At 41.2% G+C, this 23,457-nt stretch overlaps 1 protein-coding gene across 2 annotated transcripts in view; it reads right to left on the reverse strand.

The window, feature by feature from the left end:
- Positions 1–5,787: 5,787 nt before the first annotated feature.
- CLIC5 (chloride intracellular channel 5) overlaps positions 5,788–23,457 on the reverse strand; it is a 185,516-nt gene continuing 167,846 nt past the window's right edge. Inside the window, exons 5-6 of one of the 2 annotated variants that reach the window (XM_024248362.3) lie at positions 21,643–21,824; positions 5,788–10,575 (exon numbers count right to left, since the gene is read on the reverse strand). In XM_024248362.3, coding sequence (XP_024104130.1) covers positions 10,408–10,575; positions 21,643–21,824 — 350 coding nt within the window. In that variant the 3' untranslated portion in view covers positions 5,788–10,407. Of the gene's footprint in view, positions 10,576–19,035; positions 20,154–21,642; positions 21,825–23,457 lie in introns of those variants that run through there. The other variant, XM_002816951.4, reaches the window with a different exon arrangement.

Genomic DNA, 23,457 nt, shown 5'->3' on the forward strand with positions numbered 1-23,457 from the left:
AAAATAGTGAATTAAAATGTCCATGTTGTCTTTCTTCATCTTTACGAGTTAGAGGAAAAATAGTTGCCTTTCCATACTCTTTCCATTTTAGAGCTACTCAGAGCTCTCAGTGCAGCTCTAGGTCAAGTGGTCTTACTGATTATCAAGTTGGCTTTCTGCCTTGATGCATTTATAGGAGCTTTTATTATTGACTTTGGAGCTCCTTGCAAGGTACTCCAAAAAAGCATTTTAAAATAGTCTCCAGTGGGCAGCTTACATTTTAACTGCTCCTTTCATTATCTTCCTCAACACCCTTATACAGTTCCCTTTTCTAGAATTAAATAACCACACGATAGCTTTTGGGCTCCATGTCTCTTTCAGATGTTGAACTTGGCCCTGTTGTCTTGATTATGTTGTGGTTCAGCGAGAGTCTCATGCTCTTTCACATTCATCACCTTTCTCCTAGTTTTTGTTTTCATGTTATATGGCAACATGATAAATTAAGGGCCAAATATTTAGTGCCATCCTGTTTTTTTTGTTTTGTTTTGTTTTTTAAGAATTCCTTTGAGAATCACTGTCAGTGTGATAAGAGGCAGAATTTTGTGATACATAAGAACGTGGTTGCAAGAAGAAAGATTGAAGACCAACATTTTCCAAAAGTCCCATGGTTCCAGGTGAATGTAAAGTCCCCTTCCACCATTAATTAATCTAGGATTTAAGACTGAAGATCTGCCTGTCTCTTGAGTCTTATTTTTGAGGCCACAGTACTTTGCAGACCATTTTTCTAGTAATATAGACTCTGATTTCAGGTTCTCTTGCTTCACTTTCCTATATCACACTTCCACAAATCCCAGGGCAGGGCCTGCCAGCTCTCTAGGTTTCTCTTCTCATCCACACTTGTCTTCCCTAATGGCAGCCTGATTGATCTTCTGCTGAAGGCCAAGAGCTCAATGAATTGTGAGAATTTCTGGTGGAATTTCTTGGTAGAAAATAGCTCTTCACAAGTCCAATACTAATGTTTCCAAAACTGTAAGTCAGAGAGAACTCCCTACCCCCACAACACATATACATCCCTTTCCATAATATGTTCCTAGTACCCTTGAGACTATATTGGGGGGGTATACACTGGGTTTGACCTAAAATGGTAATCCTTATGTGGACTAAAAAAAGAAATTTTTTCTTTTTCTAATTTTCTTGTTATAGTTAAAGAAAGAACCTATGTTTTTCCATCTACTTCAAAATATGCCAAAAGGGAGCAACAACTGCCACAAGAACCAGTTCATACTCAACTCATCCCATGGTGTGGCAGTCTCATGGACATGTAGCTAAGTTACAGGGGATGAAACTAGCACACTTGTGTCTGAGAGAGAGAGAACCTAAAGATAGTAAAGAAAGTGGAATTGCGTCCTTGGGAAAGATCTTCAACACATGGTTAAATAAAGAGACAACCATGAGGCATATTTCACTTATCAATTTGAGTAGAATTGAAAAATAATACATCTCAATACTGGTGATGATGTGAGAAAATTAGCACTCATATTCTGCTGGTGAAAGAGTAAGTTGGAACAATCTGGAGGTAAATTTAGCAATCTATCTCAAGAGCCTTACAATAGGTGCGCCTTTTGACTTAGAAATTCCACCTCCAGAAATCTATTCTAAGGGAAAAATAGACATAATGAAGAAGGTAGCTTATTGGTACTTCATTATAGCATCAATTGATTAAAAAATTAGAATGACCCTAAGGGCCGAATAAAGAAAACTGGTTAAATGTATTGTAATACACAAGAATAATGTTATAGATGAAAAAGGGCATGGAAAGATATTCATGATGTATGCATGAAAAAAAATCCCATTAACAAACAGTGTGTAGAGTGTTGGCTAATGATAATTCTCAAAAAAGACAGCTAGAAAAACTTATTGACCAAGAAAAGCTAAGTTTATCAGATTTATTTCAACAAAGAAGAACACCTTCTTGACAGAGTCTTAGTAGCACATCAGAAGGGAAGGATATTTACAGGGTCTTAGGGCAATTTAGGGCCAAATGATTATAAGGTGGGTCTTGAAAGGCAGAAAACAGGCTGGGATTGGGCAAAGTTTATAATGTAAAAGCTTTGAATCCATGGGCACTGTAAGGTGAGGTCTTGGACAATTATTGTAGAGCAAGCTGTAGGTCTTGATAAGTAAGCAAATATTTTCTGGAGAAAGTAGCAAGTTGTTTTTGTCTGGTCCTAGTATTGTTTGGCATAGAAACAGAAAAATATATTTTACCCCAGAATTGTTTATCATGGGGACAGGAGGGTACATTAGGTTCAGTTCTCTTTTTGTTAAAAAAAAGTGTTCGTATTTATATTCCTATCTCACTAGAAAAAGTTTGGGAAAATAATTATTTACAAATTAAAGGTGGTTATATGTGGGCAGAAGGATTACCAGTATAACTTATTTATTTTTTATTTCTTATCTGTATTTTCAAAATTTTCCCTAATGAACCTATATGCAGAAAAAAGATGCATTTGTTTAAACCTTATTTAGTCAGATAATTCTAGGACTATAGCATCCAGAATCACCCTCCCCTCAAAGCTTCTAACCTGTTTCTAAATATAACACCTAATCTAGGCACAAGTTTGTGGCTAATTTGGACAACTGACTAATTATTAACTCATCAAAACCATGTGATAAAATGAGCTTAGGTAGCTTTTCATTTTTTCAGCCAGACAGATAAATGCTGTACACACTGTTTTAGAAGGATTCATTCTTCAGAAGCACCTTGGAAGCATATTTAACTAACACAGACACCTATTTCTCTCCTTAGCTCTCTGTTTTCACTCTATTTTCAGAATTATGGTACAGTGGGTGTCAGGGACTAGAAAGAAATGAAGAGTGAGATCCAAGGTGAACCCAGAAGTCTGCAATAGTGTCTCATGATCTCTCTAGTCAACCACTAATAAATACTTTTGAGCATCTAATATTTGCTGAGTGCTAGACAAGGTGAGGCACGGCACAAAAATTGAATAACCTATACTCTATCTCTTAAAGGAGCTTAGTTTGTAATTGGGGACAGGGTGGTAACAGTGACTAACACACAGGAAACAATTCTAGACAGACTGAAAATGGTGTGAAACCAAGCACTGCTCCACAGATGGAATAGTACTGGGTTCTAACTGGTCTCTATTACGGCATTTGTATTATGCATCTCAGCAGTCTAGACTCCAAGGCCTATATGAATTTGGAAATAAGAGTGTTTGGGGCATTGAGATAGTCTACTTAAAGGAGGATTACATTGAAACTTGTTTTTCTCATTTCCACATTTTTTAATTAAAAATCTTCCCAAATTTTGAGTATGCTTTACTCTTTCCATAAATAAATGCAGCTGAATGAACCCAATTGCAGGGCCTCAGGGTCATGTTTATTGCACACGGATGTAGATTTCAGTGAATCTAAGTAGAAGGATAGGAGACCTATATAATGTAAATCGACTCCAAGTCATACTCTGAAATTTACTTTAAAAGAAAAAATTCACATAGACGAATACCTGATGGCCATGTATTTTCTGGTTATTGGCTTCTTTCCATTAAAGAAGAGCACAGAGAGACCTTCCAATAGATTGAATGTTCCAATTGGTTGAAATATCATTCCACTTAAAATAACCCTTTATTGCCAAAAAGTACTCTTCATCAGAGATTGTATAATCTCATAGACAAGGAGCCTTCATAACTCCCTTCAGGAAACTGAGGCCCAGAAAGGAGCCTTGCTCAAGGTCACATAGTAATTTAATGATGGACCCAGGAGTCAAATTCTTGTTTCTTTGTTTTCAGTCTTGACTTCCTACCTCTCCAGTCTAATACTCCATGCCTTTTCCCACAAGGTAAAACTTCCTGGGGGCTCTGGGTAGGTTAGCTACTAGACATAAAAATAAAAGAAATAAATAAAAGCGGCATAGGTCACAACAACTTTGAGTGTAATGGGATACTCTCATTTCCAATGTCACTTCTCTGGAAGCTTCTCTGGAACAGGACTTAGTCTTCCTCAATGCTAGGCACAGTCACTGCCATCCTGTGCCCCTTGGTTTCTTCACAGAACCGTTAAGGAGACCAAGACACAGAGAGATGATGTCTCCCATGGTCTCAGCTCTTGGTCAGCCTGGAGAGCAGATGCCCTACGTTCACACAGTGGAAGCCTGGGGCGCCTCCTGGGTGAGCAGTCTAATGATCTAACTGGCTATTAAAAAAGCAACCACCACAACCAACTTGGCTAATATACCATGTAGAATGCCTTGGGCCACTCATGGGGGAAAAGAAAATCACCATCAAACATTCTGGGATGAATTACAGAACAGAAAATCCAGAGTTAGGACCAGTTTCAGGGTTTGTTGATTTAGCAACTCTGTGGTCAAATCAAGGACCCAGGTTCTGTCTCTGTCTCTTGCTGCGTTTTGCAGCATGTTGCCTTCGCCCTGAGGCTGCTACCATCTCAGGGTCCCCAGAGGACGGCAGCACTTCCAGGCCTCATACCCACAGTCAGAAGCAGTGACTTAAGGAGTCACTTTCTTAAGAACAAGGGGATCTTTCTCAGAAGTTCCTGAGCAAATCTGCCTTCACAATACTGGGCGGAACTTGGTCAGGAGCCCACTTTGAAACCAACCACAGCCAGCAGGATGGCCCAGACCATTTGTGCTTTACCCTTGGAACTGAGGATGAAATCACCCTCGCTCCAGTCATCTGAGGGTGGGAGTGTGTGTGTAGGGTGGGGGAGTAGGGAGGAGGGAGGGGGTGGACTCCTGACCCAGTCGGAGCTCTGCCTGTGGAAGATGGGAGTCAGGAAGGTGGGGTTACCACCAGCTGCATCTGCTGCACCTGCCCTGAGCCCCTGGCTGCCCCTCCCATCAAGATCCACCCCTGGGTCTGCTGTTTCATCTCTTCCAAGGTAATGAAGTGCTGTTATGACTAAGTCTAGAGGACACAGGAGACAGCCGAGAACTTTGCACCCTTCAGCAATGTGAATGCTCATAGAAGTCTTCATCAGACTTCACGTTGGCTTCAGGTAAAGCTTGCTAAGGACTCTGGGAACCTGAACCCAGAGTCAGTGATGTGGTGTTGAGAGTAGGGATTTCAGCCTAAGAATGCTGACAGGGCTACGCAAGCCACTGAGAGCCAACAGAGAGCTCTGGGCACAAGAAGAATGATATTTTAAGGAATTCTTTAAATCATACCTGGACTGTCACTGTTGATCTACCTCCATGGATGTCAATGCAGATGGGAAATATGAAACACTGAAAGAGCATCAGTATAATTTTTTACCTAGCCCAAGTATTATGAAAGAATGTTTATTTAGCCTTGCAAAAAAAAAAAATTGGTTTTAGGATGGCTGGTTCACAAACTTTGTGCTTTTCGTTTTCCTCTTCCTCTTTTGCATTTACTTTTGATTTTTTTGTTTTGTTTTGTTTTGTTTGAGAGGGAGTCTTGCTCTGTCAGTGTCGCTCAGGCTGGAGTGCAGTGGTGCAATCTCAGCTCACTGCAACTTCCACCTCCCAGGTTCAAGCAATTCTCCTGCCTCAGCCTCCAAAGTAGCTGGGATTACAGTCGAATCACTTGAGGTCAGGAGTTCGAGGCCAGCCTGGCCAACATGGTGACATCCCGTTTCTACTAAAATACAAAACTTATCCAGGCGTGCTTTGATTTTTAAAAACAATGAACATTTTCCTTTATAATGGGAAAATAAATTAACCTTTATGTGGAAAAAAAAGGTACTTCATACTTGTCATCTAAAACAGCATAGGAAATCCCCACCTCAAATAAGAAGTTAGATGACCACTTTTGTAATATTTGAAAATAAACCAACTTTATTTGAATCAGTCAATACCAATCAAGACTGGAACACAATTTGTAATTGGTTCAGATTCATGAGGAAAACACTCAGCTGTATCTTCATTAAAAGGCATTTTACATTTATTAAGGCTTGAAAGCAAGTCCTGTTATTTCATCACCACAGTTAAAGGTCTCGAGATAATCAAGTAACTATCATTTGGAGTGTCTTTGTAAAATGAAACACTTGCTCTTTTACAAAAGCTAAGCATCTTTTGTTAAGCTAGTTAACTCCCCAGCTTATAAACTAGGGCAATGAGGTGGCCAGGAAAGTAAGACAAATTCAAACATCAGCTGGATAATTTATATTTTAAATATATGTATAGTCAATATTGTGAAATCTCTAACTCTACATAAAATGACTGGATCCTTAAAAGTACATTTTACCAAAAGCAGATTGCTTCTATAGAAAGACATAATAGCCCAAACCTTATATTGAGGCAACATATTTTATTTTTGGTTGCAAGAGAGGGATTGGATCTATTTCTTTAAATAACGTTAAATGAAATTATGCACACTCTGGATCATACACAATTATGAATCGAAAGTATCCTGACACTAAGCTGGGAGATGCATACTGACAAAGGAGAAGAATGTGTGTTGATGAGGAGGGCACATGTTGCTTGATTTGAATGATAAAGAGAAATGGATAGAAGACAATGGGACTGTGTGCAGCAGGTCCTGTTCGCTTAAGTTTTCCTAACATCAGAATCAGGGTGCTTCACATGCACACATCTTTCTCTGATGCTTTCTTAAGATTCTCCTTAATGTCATTTAAAAAAATAAGAAAGTGATCCCTTGGGAATTATTGTACTTAGTTTTAACCATGAGTTAACATTTCCTCTTTCCAAAGAAGATGACACCAGCATCTTGATTCACTGTGCAGTTGAGATGGCCCCTGGCCAGTGGGAATTGAGGCGAGTCACAGAAGTACTTACCAAATACCTACCTGCTGCTTCTAGATTAATTCAATTTTAGACACACACTCTCACAGTGATGCTAAACTCTTTACAAGGTAGACCTGCAGCTTCCTGCCTCTGCCTCCCTCTTAGTTCTATTTGTCCAGGCCTTGCTGATTTCTGGGAGTCTCATATGGTCAAGATCTATTTCGGGCATGACCCATCTTATGACAATTCTAAGATGCTTGGTATTGTCTGTCTGTGGAGTGGCCATGGGGCAAGAACTGTGAAGAGCTTCTGTTGTTACATTTGATAAGGGCCTGAAAAGCCAGCCTGGGAAAGTTCACTCTTGGTGTGGCCTTTTTCTGATAAGATCAAGACTTTGCTGGCCCCACCAGCACAAGAAGGGGAATGCTGAGGACAGCACCATTTCCCAAGATAAAACTAGTTTGGGATCTGTGGCCAAATAAGCTGATGGACTGTGTTTCCGACATTTCAGCTCATTTGCTTAGTGCTAGGTCACTCTACCTCTTGTTTAGAAGAATATAGCCATGCTCACATCTGTGACTCTGAATTTATCAAGCATTTGACTTTCTTTATCAGAAGTTGAAGAAACTGTGCTTTGGATCCATCATGATTTTACTTATCCAGCTTACTTTTTACAGTTATTAAAATCTTACTCAATACCTTCTCTCTGGGCCAACCTCAGAAGCAGGCAGTGCTGAATAGACAGTGAATTCAACTCAGTCATTCTGAGTTTGACTCTTGCTTCTGCCTTCGTCTCCCACTACCCTGCTTCCCCCACCCCCAATAGTGCTGTGCAAGTCAAAGAAGATAAATAAATACAAAATAAAATAAGATCTCAACACAAATACATCCCCTTTCTGTGCCACCAAAATGCCTTCCTGAGCGATTCGTATTCATTCAGGACCAATGAAAAGGAAGCCTCCTACCCTATAGCTGTGTAGTGTGGGGTCCCAACTGCAGACCCTCCTGTGCTCCCTGAGTTGTTCTTGGGACACCTAAGGACCTCACCACACTGTTGCTGAGACATGATGTTCTGCACATATAAGAAGCCCAGACAGGCTGAAGCATCTGGAGAAAGATCTCTTTTGAAAAAAAAAAAAAAAAAGGAAGATAATATTAATATTATTGTTACTTTAATATACCATAATAAATCTAGTCATAAGACACCATAACTCTTAGTCCATAGTCACTTGCATTATTTGATAATCCAGTGCTGAAATATAAAGAAATTTCTGAATTAAGTACCCAGAAGTGCCTTCCTTCTGTAACTCCTCCCTCTCTTTTAAATGTCTATAATTGATCATATAACACTCCCACCTCCTTGTCTTAATATATTTATCTCTGTAAAACTAACTCAACCACAGAAGGGACATCTAGAAACAGCAATATTGATTTGGTTTGGCCTGTTTATTTTTAAGGACTTGCCAGTTGCTGAATTCTGAACATCCAATCCGAGTCCCTGCAATTCTGCAGACTTCTCTGGGGTGGAGTTGCCTCACCGGAGGCTTGGTTCTGTTTTCTCTGTGGCAATTGGCTATGATTCACAGATGTGTTTCCAGAACAGCCCAACTGTGGGTCTCAGGGAAGTAAACTGCCTCTTAGGTCATCTTGCCTGTGCTGTAAATTCGGGGAAGGATTTCTGAGTACAACAGGATTTCACACTAATTAAAAGGCCTTCGGGATCATTCCAGCCCTCATCCCCCAGGATGCCAGTTTGGGGCTTTTCCCTACAGTAAAAAAGGACTGTTTCCTCACCAGTTCTCCTTGTTAAACATCTCCAGGGCACAGTTTCCAGGGGGACCTGGAAAGGTTCCTTTAGAGGTGGAAATGAATCAACTCATTCTGCCTTTTCAAAGCTTTCTCAGGCTTATAAAGTGTCCTACTGAGAAAGTTCCTCTTCCTCAATGGGCTCTAGGAGACCTCCTGCTTCCTCTCCTCTGATTTGATCAATGGGTCACTTTTTTTCTTCAGAGATCCCTGGAGGCAGGTAGGTCCAGGGATTGCTTGGGTTAGAATTTGTTGATGTTTCTATGGAAAGGACCCGTGCTGTCCTGCCCTTGCTGAGAAATGAGCCAAGTCCAGGGGCTTTCCGGCACTTGGGAGCCTCACCCTTTCCCAGCGAACACTATAGAAGGGGGATTGTTGAAGGTAAGGGCCTGTGGCAAATGGATTTTCTCACTGGGCGTTCACTGGGAGAGGGAGTTGATGAGTGCATTTTTCTTAGTTTCCTCTGCACAGGTCCCCAAGCTTGGACTGGGTAAGCTTTTTAGGAGATGAAACTCAAAGGAGAATGACAAAAGGGTGAAATATTAGCTTAAAAATTTTTCCTTTTTTTTTCACCTGGCAGTTGAGTCTGATTGTAGGAAAATTAACCCAAATGGGTCTACATTTTTCTTCAAGTTCAAACCACATGGTTTCCTAGTCAGAAAGTCTCATGGACTTTCTTCCTATGGTGTTCCATGATCAGACCACCTCCTAAATGTGGCTTTTACCCATTACAGGCTACAGTTGAATCAGGCAGGAGCAGCTGCTGGAGAGCACCCAGCCGACAGACCTGCATTCCAGAAGCAGCTTGGAGAAACTGGGAAGACATTTTTGGCCCATTCTTGGGTTTTTACTGTAAGGCTAGCAGTTACAGGATGCCACCAGTCCAAGACTTAGATCATGAGAGAAGGCCTTTTTAAAAGTTTACCAGGGAACATCGAGGCTCATAAAGAACTCTTTTGTCTTCACCCATCCCTCCTCCTCCCACTCCCATCCACTTTCTCATAGCTCAAAAACCACTCACTGGTAAGCACAGTCAAACCCAGGCCTGTAGTCACCACTGAAACAAGTACTCCTAAGCAAGCAAACCCCATGGCTGGTAGACCCCGTGGGCCTTTTGGCATCAACACTGCTCCCCTCCCCTCCCATCCCAGTCACTGCAGTTTAGAATTGCATGCCAATTTCCTTTTCTGGCAGGGCCTGGACAGCATGGAAGCCAGGGACAGCATGGGCCAGGTGCACAGCAGCAGCAGTGCAGCATTCCTGGCACTGCAACAAACTGAGAATGTGTCTCAAGTGACTTTCCAGTCTGGCCCTTAGTGCCCAATAACCAGAGTGTCAAAAGTAATGAGACTGAAGCTGTGTTTGCCAGACACCCAAGTCCATAGCCAGCTCAGTCCTCCATTCACTCTCTCTGTCTCCCCTACTGGGGTAATAGATCTCTTTCTAAGAAGGATGAAGATGGCGTTTGTCCTTGGCCTTGTAGGTATGGACGGAGAGGAGGGTAGAAAAGGAGTTGGTGTTGCATGTTTCTAAAGCATCTGAGAAGGTATTTTGATATTGGCAGAAGAAGCTAGTGGCAATCCCATATGTGGGCTCTCCAACACTGACTGACCCCAAACATGCTGAGCCCAGATCAGGCTGGCCGGCTGAGAGATGGACTGTGTCTATCATTTCTGCTAGATTCCTAAGTGAGGAGGCCAGGGATGGTGCTGACCTTCGTGAAAGATAGCAGGCTGGAGTTCCCATGATACCAGCAAGATGAGGCATGATTACAAAAAGTGCGCCTCAAGGCAGTGATAAAGAGGAGTCTATGAAGCTGGAGTCTTAGGGGAGTGGTTGAGTCCTTCTGCAGCGGGGATGGGGCAAAATGGCTGTGCTCAGGATCGGCTGAGGCGTTTGGCGACGTCAGCGTAGGCCAACTCGATCTCACTGTCAGCTGCACAGGTGTTGGTGAACTCATCACGGGCATAGGCGTTCTTGAGGTACCGCCACAGGCCTGTCATCTCAGCCGGGATATCATAGTTGCGGTATTTCTTGGCCACAATCTAAAACAGAGATGGCAGGACAGAGGTGGTGTGAAGGCATGAAACAAATCATTAGAAAGTGTTAGTGGCCGTCCCAGTGTGTGTGCACTGCAGGAAACCTCCGTGCATCACCACGGGCCATCAGTGATATGTTTGAAATGCAAGGTGGCAGTGCTGTCTTCTTTTTGTTTTGTTTTAATTTAATTTCTTAAGTAAACATAATTTGCCCTTTGACCTAGTGTTTCAAATTCTAGGAATTTTTTCTCAAGAAATAATCATGGATGGATATAAAGATTGAGCTACACAATTATGATCCCAGATCTATTTTGAATAACAAAAATGGTGCACAGCACCAATGTCCAACAATACATGAATACATATATTATCTTACACAAATAAAATGGCATAGTGGAGGGACATTAAAAATGATGCTGCTGAGAAAATCTAGTGATCTGGAAAACTCTCCAAGATAGACTATTACATTTGAAGTTCAAGTATAATGCATTTGGAGAAACATGTATGATGGCTAGATGTCTATATACCTATATATTACCAGTGGTTATGTCTGATTGATAGAATTACCAACAATATTTCTTTTCTTCTTTCTCTTATTCACTTTGTTTTACACAGGCATCTTTATTTATAGAAGGGAAAAAAAACCATGAAAAGCAAGTTAGATATTGGAATGTATATGCAGGTTTAGACTATGACATAAGAGTAAGCAAATACTGATTTCTGTTCTCGCTCTGGTTTGCCACAGTCCAGGGGGATGTGGACTGGAGAGTTCTGGAGAAGTGGTATTTATGTTGAGAGAAACAAGAGCAAAGTGATTAAAAGCATGGGCTCTGGATCCCAACTGACTGGATTTGCAATCATGGCTCCACTTAGCAGTTGTGTGACATTGGGCAGGTTACTTAACCTTTCTGAGCTCCAATTTCTTTATCTCTAAAATGGATGTAATAATAAAACCTACTTTGGAGCAATAGATTAGTTAATACACATCAAATGCTTAGAGGAGTGCCTGGCACATAGTAAATACTCAAGAAACATCAAGTATTATTATAATTCATTGAGACCTAGCTTGTACCCATTTGCATGCATTTTCTTAATGGGGGAGCAGGATGGTTTCTTTAATGAGGTCTCTCTAGCTGGGGCAGCTTCATGGACCTGTGACCTGTGCAGTCTCACCTTGCACTCAGAAGAGCCCTGCTCTTGGTTTAATGCTCTGGGGTCAATGTGTGGAAATTCTTAATAATTTTTAAACAGGGCCCCCCTGTTTTCACTGTGCACTAGGGCCTGCACATTAGCTGGTTCTCCTCTAGCCCTTCCAGGCTAGGCTAGGGTAGGGGTAACAGGAGAGTAGTATCACTTCTGACTCCCCTCCTTCCCTCTTTTCCCTCCCTCCCTCCCTCTCTCCTTCCCTCCCTCCCTCTCTCCTTCCCTCCCTCCCTCTCTCCTTCCCTCCCTCCCTCTCTTCTTCCCTCCCTCCCTCCTTCCCTCCTTCCCTCCTTCTTTCCTTCCCTCCCTCCCTCCCTCCTTCCTTCCTTCCTTCCTCTCTCTCTCTTTCTCTCACTCTCTGTCTCCTTCTCTTCCTTCCTTCTCTCTTTTTTTTGGGGGGGGATACAAGGGGGTACATGTGCAGGCTTGTTACCTGGGTATAACACATGATGCTGAGGTTTGGGGTATGATTGGTCCTGTCACCTAAGTAATGAGCATAGTTTTTCTACACTTGCCCCCTCCATCCGTCCGCCAAGTAGTCCCCAGTGTTTATTGTTGCCATCTTGATGTCCGTGAGTACCTATTGTTTAGCTCCAACTTATAAGTGAGAACATGTAGTTTCATGTTTTCTGTTCTTGCATTAGTTTGCATAGGATAATGGCCTCCAGCTGCATCCATGTTGCTAAAAAGGACATGACTTTGTTTCTTTACATGGCTATGTAGTATTCTATGATGTATATGTACCACGTTTGGTTTATTCAGTACACTGTTGATGGGCACCCAGGTTGATTTCAGGTCTTGCTATTGTGAAGAGAGCTGTCATAAATATATGAATGCATATGAATTTTTTTTTGGTAAAACAATTTATTTTCCTTTGGATATATAACCAGTAATGGGGTTGCTTGGTCGAGTGATAGTTCTGCTTTTAGTTCTTTGAGAAATCTCCAGAGTGACTGAACTAATTTACATTCCCATCAACACTGTATAAGTGTTCCCTTTTCTCCACAGACTAACCAACATCTGTTGCTTTTTGACTTTTTAACAATAGCCATCCTGACTGGTGTGAGGGAGGTGTTTCATTGTGCTTTTAATTTGCATTTCTCTGGTGACTGGTGATACTGAGCTTTTTTGTTTTTTTTAAATGTTTGTTGGCCACTTATTATGTCTTTTATTGAGAAGTGTCTTTTCATGTCTTTTGCCCACTTTTTAATGGTATTATTTGGTTTTTGCTTATTCAATTGTTTAAGTTCCTTATAGACTCTGGATATTAGACCTTTGTCAAATGCATAGTTTGCAAATATTTCCTCCCACTCTGTGGGCTAACTGTTCACTCTGTTGATAGTTTCTATGTGCAGATGCTCTTTAGTATAATTAAGTCCCACTTGTCAATTTTTATTTTTGTTGCAATTGCTTTTGTAACTTCATCATAAATTACTTCCCAAAACTGATGTACAGAATGTTTCCTAGTTTTCTTCTAGTATTCTTACAAGTTGAGGTAAATCTTTAATCCATATTGAGTTACTTTTTGTATATGATGAAACGTAGGGGTCCAGTTTCATTCTTCTGCATAGGCATAGTCAGCTATTCCAAAACCATTTATTGAATAGGAAGTCCTTTCCCCATTGCTTATTTTTGTCAATTTTGTGGAAGATCAGATGGCTGTAGGTGTGTGGCTTTATTTCTGGGTTCTCTATTCTGTTCCATTCATCTATGTGTCTGTTTTTGTACAAGTACCATGTTGTTTTGGTTACTGTAGCCTTATATTGCAGTTTGAAGTCAGGTAATGTGACACCTCCAGCTTTGTTCTTTTTGCTTAGGGTGGCTTTGGCTATTCAGGCTCATTTTTGGTTCCACACGAATTTTTAGAATAGTTTTTTCTAGTTATGTGAAAAATGACATTGGTAGCTTGATAGGAATGGCATTGAATCTGCATATTGCTTTGGACAGTGTGGCCATTTTACCAATATTAATTCTTCGAATTTATGAGCATGGAATGTTTTTCCATTTGTTTGCGTCAGCTGCGATTTCCTTAAGTAGTGTTTTATAGCTCCCCTTGTAGAGATTTTAACTCCCTGGTTAGATGTAGCCCTAGATGTTTTATTTTACTTTATTTTTGCAGCTATTATAAATGGGATTATGTTCTTGATTTGGCTCTCAACTTTAATATTGTTAGCATACAGAAATGCTACTGATTTTTGTACATTGACTTTTTTTTTTTTTTTTTTTTGAGATGGAGTTTCGCTCTTGTTGCCCAGGCTGGAGTGCAGTGGTGAGATCTCGGCTCGCTGCAACCTCTGCTTCCTGGATTCAAGCGATTCTCCTGCCTCAGCCTCCCGAGTAGCTGGGATTACAGGCATGCGCCACCATGCCCGGCTAATTTTGTGTTTTTAGTAGAGATGGGGTTTCTCCATGTTGGTCAGGCTGGTCTCGAACTCCCGACCTCAGTCGATCCGCCTGCCTCAGCCTCCCAAAGTGCTGGGATTACAAGCATGAGCCACTGTACCCGGCCACAGTGACTTTTTATACTGAGACTTTACTGAAGTTGTTTATCAGTTCCAGAAGCCTTCTGGTGAAGTCTTTAGGGTTTTTGAGGAATAGAATCACATCACCAGTAAAGAGAGAGAATTTGAGTTCTTCTTTTCCTATTTGTATGCCTTTTATTTCTTTATCTTGCCTGATTGCTCTGGCAAGGACTTCCACTACTATGTTGAACAGGAGTGGTGAGAGTGGGCATCCTCGTTTTGTTCCAGTTTTCAAGGGGAATTATCCCAGTTTTTGCCCATTCAGTAAGATGTTGGCTGCAGATTTGTCATAGATAGATGGCTCTTATTATTTTGAGGGGTGTTCTTTTAGTACCTAATTTCTTGAAGGTTTTTGTCATGAAGGGATGTTGAATTTTAACCAAAGTTTTTTCTGTGTCTATTGAGATGATCATTTAGTTTTTGTTTTTAATTCTGTTTATGTGGCAAATAACATTTATTGATTTGTGTATGTTGAACCAACCATGCATCCTAAGAAGAAGGCTATTTGATCAATGTGAATTAACTATTTGATGTGTTGCTGGATTTGGTTTGCTAGTATTTTGTTGTGAATTTTTGTGTCTATGTTCATCAGGGGTATTGGCTTGAAGTTTTCTTTTTTCATTGTGTCTTTGTCAGGTTTTGGTATCAGGGTGGTGCTAGCTTCATAGAATGAGTTAGGAAGAGTCCTTCTTCCTTGATATTTTGGAATAGTTTAAGTACAATTGGTACTGGTTCTTCTTTGTATGTCAGGTAGAATTCAGCTGTGAATCCATCTAGTCTGGGGCTTTTATTGGTTGGTAGGTTTTTTTAATTACTGATTCAATTTCATAACTCAATTAGTCTGTTCAGGGTTTCAATTTCTTCCCAATTCAATCTTGGAATATTGACTTTGTATACTGAAACTTTACTGAAGTTGTTGATCAGTTCCAGGAGCCTTTTGGTGAAGTCTGTAGGGTTTTCAATAAACAGAATCATAATCAGTAAAGAGAGAATTTAACTTCTTCTTTTCCTACTTGTAGGCCTTTTGTTTCTTTCTCTTGCCCGATTGCTCTGGACTTCCACTATGATGTTGAATAGGAGCAGTGAGTGGGCATCCTTGTCTTGTTCCAGTTTTCAAGGCGAATGAAAAGTGTATTTCTAGGAATTTATCCATTTCTTCTAGATTTTCTAGTTTGTGTGCATAGGGGTGTTCATAATAGTCTTTAAGGATCTTCTGTATTTCTGTGAGCTCAATTGTAGTGTCTTCCTTGTCATTTCTGATTGTGCTTATTTGGATTTTCTTTTCTTTTTGTTAATCTAGCTAATGGTTTATGGATCTTGTTTATCCTTTCAAAAAACCAACTTTTGGTTTCATTGATTCTTTGTATGAATTTTTGGGTCTCAATCTCATTCAGTTCTGCTCTGATTTTAGTTATTTCTTTTATTATACTAGCTTTGAGGTTAGTTTGTTCTTGTTTTTCTAGTTCCTCTAGGTGTGATGTTAATTTGTCAATTTGAGATCTTTCTAACTTTTTGAGGTAGGCATTTAGTGCTATAAACTTTCCTTGTAATATTGCTTTTGCTACATCCTAGAGATTTTGGTATGTTGTGTCTTTGTTTTCATTTATTTCAAAGAATGTTTTTACTTTTGCTGTAATTTTGTTGTTTACCCAAAAGTAATTCAAGAGTGAGTTGTTTAATTTCATGTAATTGTGTGGTTTTTGAGACATCTTCTTGGTGTTGATTTCTATTTTTGTTCCACTGTGGTCCAAGAGTATGATTGATATAATTTCTATTTTTTTGAATTTATTGAGATTTGCTTTATGACTGAGCATGTGGTTGATCTTGGAGTATGTTCTGCGTGCAGATGAGAGGAATGTATATTCTATGGTCAATGGGTGGAGCATTCAGTAGATGTCTATTATGTCCAATTGGTCAAGTGTTGAATTTGAGTCCAGAATATCTTTGTTAGTTTTCTGCCTCGAAGATCTGTCTAATGTTGTTAGTGAGTTGTTGAAGTCCCCCATTATTATTGTGTGTTGTTGCTAAGTCTTTTCATAGGTCTAGAAGTACTTGTTTTGTGAACCTGGGTGCTCCAATGTTGGGTGTGTATATATTTAGAATGGTTAAGTTTTCCTGTTGTATTCACTCCTTTACTATTATGTAATGCCCTTCTTTGTTCTTTTTTTTTTTTCACTATTGTTGGTTTGTGATATGTTTTACCTGATATAAGAATAGTGACCCCTGCTCTGTTTTGTGTTCCATTTGTGTAATAGATCTTTCTTCAGCCCTTTACTTTGAGCCTATGGGTGTTGTTACATATGAGATGGGTGTCTTGAAGACAGCAGATGAGTGGCTCTTTTTTTTTATCCAAATTGCCACTCTATGCCTTTCAAGTGGGGCACTTAGATCATTTACATTTAAGGTTAATATTGATATGTGAGGTTTTGATCTTTTCGTGAAGTTGTTAGCTGGTTGCTTTGTAATTTCTATTGTGTGGTTGCTTTATAGGGTCTGTTGGCTATTTACAAGTGTGTTTTTGTGGTAGCAGGTATCATTCTTTTGTTTCCATGTTTAGAAATCCCTTAAGGATCTCTTGTAAGTATGGTCTAATGGTAATAAATTCCCTTAGCACTTGCTTGTCTGGAAAAGATTTTATTTCTCCTTTGTTTACAAAGCTTAGTTTGGTGGGATATGAAGCTCTTGGTTGGAATTTCTTTCTTTAAGAATGCTGAAAATAGGCCCTCAATCTCTCCTGGCTTGCAATATTTCTGCTGAGAAGTCTGCTGTTAGCCTGATGGGGTTCCATTTGTATGTGTTCTGACCTTTTTCTCTAGCTGCCTTTAAGACTTTTTTCTCTGGCATTGACCTTGGACAGTTTGGTGACTACATGCCTTGGTGAAGTTCATTTTGTGTAGTATCTCACAGGTGTTCTCTGGATTTCTTGTATCTGTATATCCACCTCTCTACCTTGCTTTTGTTTTCAGAGAGGGCCCTAGACCATTGACCCTGGGGATCCTCCCATTCAGAGAAGCCCCAGATCAGTCACTCTGGGCTTTCATCTTCATTTTGGTGCTGGTAATATGCAGAGTTTCCCAGAAAGTTGTGCTGAAGTGAAGGATGACGATGACTTGATGGATGAAAAACTCACTGTTGCAGACATGTTCACAGACATTTGGGAACATTTTTTCCCCTCTGTGCTCCTAGGCCAGTGTTGAGCTTCTATTATAACACTGAGCTATAATCTATTCTGAATCATGATTACTGTTTCAGTACCCTTTTTTTTTCTAGCTTGTGGGCAGTGTAAGGATAGCAATCACAGCTTCTTCACTTCTGTACTCCTTGATAATCTCAATAATGATGTTGACCAGAGGAATGGTAATAACAAACATTTATTCACTGTGTGCTCTGTTCCAGGGACTGCTTTAAGTACTTTGCAAGGTACTCAAATCTCTAAATAATCCTATAAGGAAGAATCTATTATATTCCCATTTACAGATGAGAAAAGCAAGACAAAGGGAGATTAAATAGGTTGGGATTCAAAATTTACAATCTTATCTGTACATCAGACAAGGTTCTCTAGTGTCAAGTGTAATAAAATAATTTTAAAGACTGAAGATCCCTAGCAATGAGCAAACAGAAGCTACAAGAGATTATGTGACTTAATGTTACATGAGAAATTAATTAATTTAACCAATATCTATTGAGTTACCATTAATATTTATTACAGTCCTTGCTTTATAATCCACAGTTCTTTCTACTTTGCTACTCAGCCCTACATAGCTGATAAAGCAATGGGTCTACTCAGAATCCCTCATGTGCCAGCCATTAATCTATTGTTGCTTACCTCCAAACCTACTCTTTTATTTACTTTTTTTTGTGATGCTGGGGCTAGGACTGAGCAGATAACATCTCTTCTTTGCCAGTGAATCCTGTTAGGTTCTGCCAAGAGTAGTTACTGGAGAGAGCCAGCAAGGTTGGAGGAGGAGAAGGGAGGGAGAAGCCCATGCTTTTCAGCTTCCTCTTTCTGTCAGAGTCTCCATTTATTTCTGGGAGCAGCAGCTGAATCCAGTTTGCTATTTTGTCAATACTCACAGGACCACTTCATCATACCCACACAGAGAGGCCAGCACATAGCAGGGACTCTGCTTTAGAGGCTGGATCCCAGCCAACCTGAGCTTGGACCCTGGCACCAGCTGAGCATCACTTTCACCCACATTCAGCTCTGCAGGGTCCCTAATCTACAGAGCCCCTAAGTTTGTAAGTTTTAATAATTCCAACCTCTTCCCTTTGTTCCTCCTGCCCTAGGAGTAGTAGCTGCCTCTTGAAGGTAGAGCCTCCTAGTATATTTTGCCTTTCCAGTTCTTTAGTACATAACACTTCCTTAAATTCTCTCTGTTAAAATAACTGGTTTGGTGTGGGCACCAAAGAAGCCACCCCCACATTGTTCTGTCTGGCTTAGGTAACTATAAGCAAGGGTGATGAAGTCCGAGTCCTTTGATAAAGCTCTCACAATGAGGGATGCCACCACGATATCTCCCCAGTCCCTTTCTCTTCACTGAAAGATGATGATCCCTTGGGTTGGGCCAAGTTCCTTTGAGAAGAGGCTGTCTTGGCTAAGAGCAAATTCATGCAGGAGTGGTGGCCTGACCAAGAGAACTGGCTGGAATTTACCAGAGTGGATGAAAGAGGTCTACAATAAGATAAAGGGATCCAAAAGTATTTTTCACAGTGACACACTGATTCATAGAGTAGCCTCAAGTCATTTCATACTGAAATTTTATTTTCAGGATTTTAAAGGGCAGAATGTTAGCTTCAATACAGCAGAAATGCAATTTGTAAATATATACTGATATTGATGTTGATGTTCCCCTTCTTGTTTGTCTCCAGGGCTGAACATCGTCACCATGCTAGGCAAGGATCCCAGTGGGCAAGGAGAGGCCTGCAGATGCCTCTCCCAACCAAGACCTGTGCACCCTGGGCCTTGGCTGCTGAGCTGGTCATTTCTTCACACGTTGGCTTGACTTTGGGAGATGAGAACTAGGAGGGGGCCGGACAATGAATGTTCAAGCCAAACTCTCATGGAGAGCCTGGGCCAGAGCAACTCTGCTTCCAGGGATGGAGATAAACCTGAAAGCGAGCCAGGCAAGAGGAGAGTGAGCATGAAAGCAGCAAGGGGGTAAGGATGCACACGGAGCTCTGACGTTCACAGGGACTTCCATGCTCATGTTCTGAATTTGCTCTTTCATATGAAAACAGTTAGCTCCCACAGCCCAGATTAAGTTTTGGCATCCGAAGCCAAACTGGAGGCCTGACTTGGCTTCCCCTTCGCTCTTTGTGAACTTTAGAGGTTTGCCAGGTTTCTGGGATCTGATAAGCTGGATCAGCAGAAATCCAAAGAGATAGGGGGCCAAGGGCTGGCCTTTGTTCTTTCATTGGCCATCTTCTTTTTGATCTCCAGCTTCTCTGGGTTAACCACCCACTGAATTTTCTCCAAGGACAGGGCTTCACTGAGTCATTTAAGGCTGGTGGGAATTGAGGAAATCACAGGATGAAGCCCAAGGCTTGGGAGATCCATTCGTTTGCCTTGTTCAACAAATGGTTTTTGAGTGGTAGTGAATACATGTTTGAGCAAGAGAAAAGGAAAGAAGGAGGGAAAGAAGAAAGGAAAAGAAGGCAAGAGGGAATACAATCCACTTCTATTCTTCTAGGCACGAGAAAAATGAATTCCAAAAAGATTAAATGATGTGCCCTAGCTCATGCGCTAGTTGGCAGCAAGATACAGGACTGGAACTCAGGTCTCCTGGCCTTTGCATTGTATCACTCTGACACAGTGTGACTGAGCTGGAATTATATCATCCCTTTCAGAGGTACTTGTTCCTAAGGAGAAGAAGAATAAAGGATAATGGGTGGGGCATGCAGTAGTTAATAACTTCAAAGAGACATAGATTGGCTGGACCTACAAGTGACTATTGGCTTGGCCCCAAATCCAAAATGTTTTTTCTAAATAGGTTGTATTTGCCGACTCCATTTTTATGCATGATTCCCTCTCAGTCTTCAGCTCTAAGGCATATGGAAACATCAGTGTACACACAACTGAGTGACTTCAACTCAAGCTGGTACATGCTCTGGTTGGAGAGGAGATAGCATTTTTGACTCGGGACTTGAGCTGAAAAATAATAGGCATATACTCAGCTGACAGATGATTGAATCTGAGTCTTCTCAGTGAAGCATAGAAATTAACTGGATATCATAAAGACTTACACCAGGTGATCAAATGATCAATCAATGAGTATTTATTGAAGGGCCACCGTGTGCCCATCATTACTCTTTAAAAAGGTCCTTTCTTCACAGAGCTTGCTGTCTGGCTGAGACAGTAAGATATAAGCATGCGTAAAATAGAGCACAGTATGGCTATCTGATACTAGGCTGACGAGGGTCAGGAAAGGATGGGGGAAGAAGTGCTCATTTACAGAACTTAGGGGGATACAACTACTGTCTTCAAATGAGGTGAAGGCAAGCAGAGCTGTGTTCTCTGTTACTCTAGAGAACAAATGGATAGCAGGGAGGCATGCTTGGGCTCATTGTAAAGAACAATGATTTAATAATCAAAGCTATCTAACATGGTAGGGCTGGCTCATTAAGCAGAGGGCTCCTCGTTCTCAGAGGCTGCAGTCACAGCTTCACAGAAGCCTGTCACAGAAACAGCAGAAAGTGGTCCAGGTTGAAGTGGGAGATTGTTTTGGATGACCTCTAAGTGTCCTTTCCAACTCTCAGATTCCCAGGGTTTGTTGTATAGGAGAGGATGACACTACATGTTGCCGATGGTTAGTAAGTGCAATGATAGCAAGAAAGTGACATCACCTCTTGCAACCTCCACCTCTTCATTTGATAGATGAGGAAAATGATGTGGGCTCACCTTAGGAAGCTGCTGGAGGAAGTGAGAAGGTGGGTCTGTGCACAAAGAAAGAATGCCTATGAGGGCACATTTAATAGAGCTGTAGGGGTGTGGCCAGGGAAATCCTATGAGGAAGAGGCCTTTGGAGTGATATGACTGTATACAACAATGATAATTGCGACTATTACACATATTAAGCCCCTACAATATGCCAAGCACTTTCACGCTATATTTACTCTTCCACCAACTCCTGAAGTAAGCAATATACGCCTATTTTATAAATGAAAACTGAAGCTCAAGGAGGCCACACAGCCAACAAGCAGCAGAGGGTGACCTTGAGTCCTTATTACCTGACTTCAGGGTCCAGGTTCTTGACCAAGAGGTGGTACTGTCCTTGACTCATCCACACAGGTGACCTGGGCCTAAGATGGAGCTGGATCTTGCAGGCCCCTGTGGGTAGAGCTCTCTTACCTTAACCACATGGAGCTTGGGCAACAGATTGCAGTCAGCCAGGGTCAGCTCATCCCCATCCAGGAATTTGCGCCGGGACCCCTTGTCTTCCCCACAAGTGTTGGCGTCAATCTCCTCTGGTAGAGGGGTGTTCAGGTAGTCATCCAATTTCTTTAGAGCCTTGGTTAGGCCTCTTTCAAGGGCTGGCATGAAAGAGTAAAAGAAGGGCCTTTATTCAAACTTCTTGCCAGTGGATAAAGTCATAGGATCTTCAGAGTGGAGTAGTTCATCTAGAATCCTGTTCCCCTCATCACATTGCCAGCTCCCCACACACTGCAGAATACCTGGAAACCATTAACACAATGCAGTAGAAGTGTACTGAAAAGGCAAACCCTAACCAAACAATAAACACTAGTTAATCTTTTGCTTTGAAAAAAATACATAAATATAGAAATACAGGCTGGATGTAGTGGCTCACCCCTGTAACCCCAGCACTTTGGGAGGCCGAGGCGGGCAGATCACGAGGTTAAGAGATCAAAACCACCCTAGCCAATATGGTGAAACTCCGTCTCTACTAAAAATACAAAAATTAGCTGGGCGTGGTGGCACGCACCTGTAGTCCCAGCTACTCAGGAGGCTGAGGCAGGAGAATCGCTTGAACCCAGGAGGCAGAGGTTGCAGTAAGTGCAATAATACTAGCCAACTTATTTATTTATTTATTTATTTATTTATTTATGTATTTATTTTTGAGACAGAGTCTCACTCTGTCACTAGGCTGGAGTGCAGTGGCGTGATCTGGGCTCACTGCAACCTCCGACTCCCTGGTTCAAACGATTCTCCTGCCTCAGCCTCCCGAGTAGCTGGGATTACAGGCACGAGCCACCACACCCAGCTAATTTTTGTATTTTTAGTAGAGATGGAGTTTCACTATATTGGCCAAGATGGTTTCAATCTCCTGACCTCATGATCGGCTCACCTTGGCCTCCCAAAGTGCTGGGATTACAGGTGTGAGCCACCACACTCCGCCAATACTAGCCATTTTTTTAAAAAAGTTTTGGTTATCTATAATTTGCTAATATTCCACATCAACCTACATATTACATTTTTAGGAAGAAAAGGCTCTTAAATGGGTAAATATAAACTATATAGAAGTTCCAGGACAAAGATATGCATCAGATATTGTGGAAGCATTAACTATAGCTAACCCAACCCAAGAAGAGTTGGGGACAAGGCCTTCAGGGGGACATGACAGGGGAAATAGAACAGCCTTTTTTGATGTCACCCCCAGAGAAGTGATAGGTACCAGGGAAGAAGACTTGGGTTTACTCTAGGGAAGCTTGTTCTAAAAATCACTGCTGTCTCAAATGGAAGGGCTCCACCACAAATGTGCAACCCCTAGCTGCACAGAAAGCTGTCATGATTATGACTCAAAGAATGAATACCCAAAGGAAGATAACATGGGAGAAGGCTTTTACAGTCTTGTTCAAATAATTATCTGTCATAATTTATTTAGACACAAAAGCAGACAAAGTACCCAAAAGAACAACTGTGGGAAGCCATCATCACTGAAAATCATTTTGCCCAGAATCTCATAGTCCACTCTAATCAGAGAACACTACCATAGAAACTTTCTACTTGAGCTCAAAGGACAAACATGGAGGAGATGGCTGACCAGGGCATCAGTCACTGCACCTGTGTCATCAGCCCCATCCCCAGCAGCTGTTTTTCCAGACTGGTTTCGAGCCTGACACTGAGATAATGGAAGTTGATCCTGCTGTTCATTCCAGTAGACACAAGGGGGACACTGCCTTCTGGAGGCAAAGCCAAGAGGGCTAT

The sequence above is a fragment of the Pongo abelii genome, chromosome 5, assembly GCF_028885655.2.
Source record: "Pongo abelii isolate AG06213 chromosome 5, NHGRI_mPonAbe1-v2.0_pri, whole genome shotgun sequence".
NCBI lineage: Eukaryota > Metazoa > Chordata > Mammalia > Primates > Hominidae > Pongo > Pongo abelii.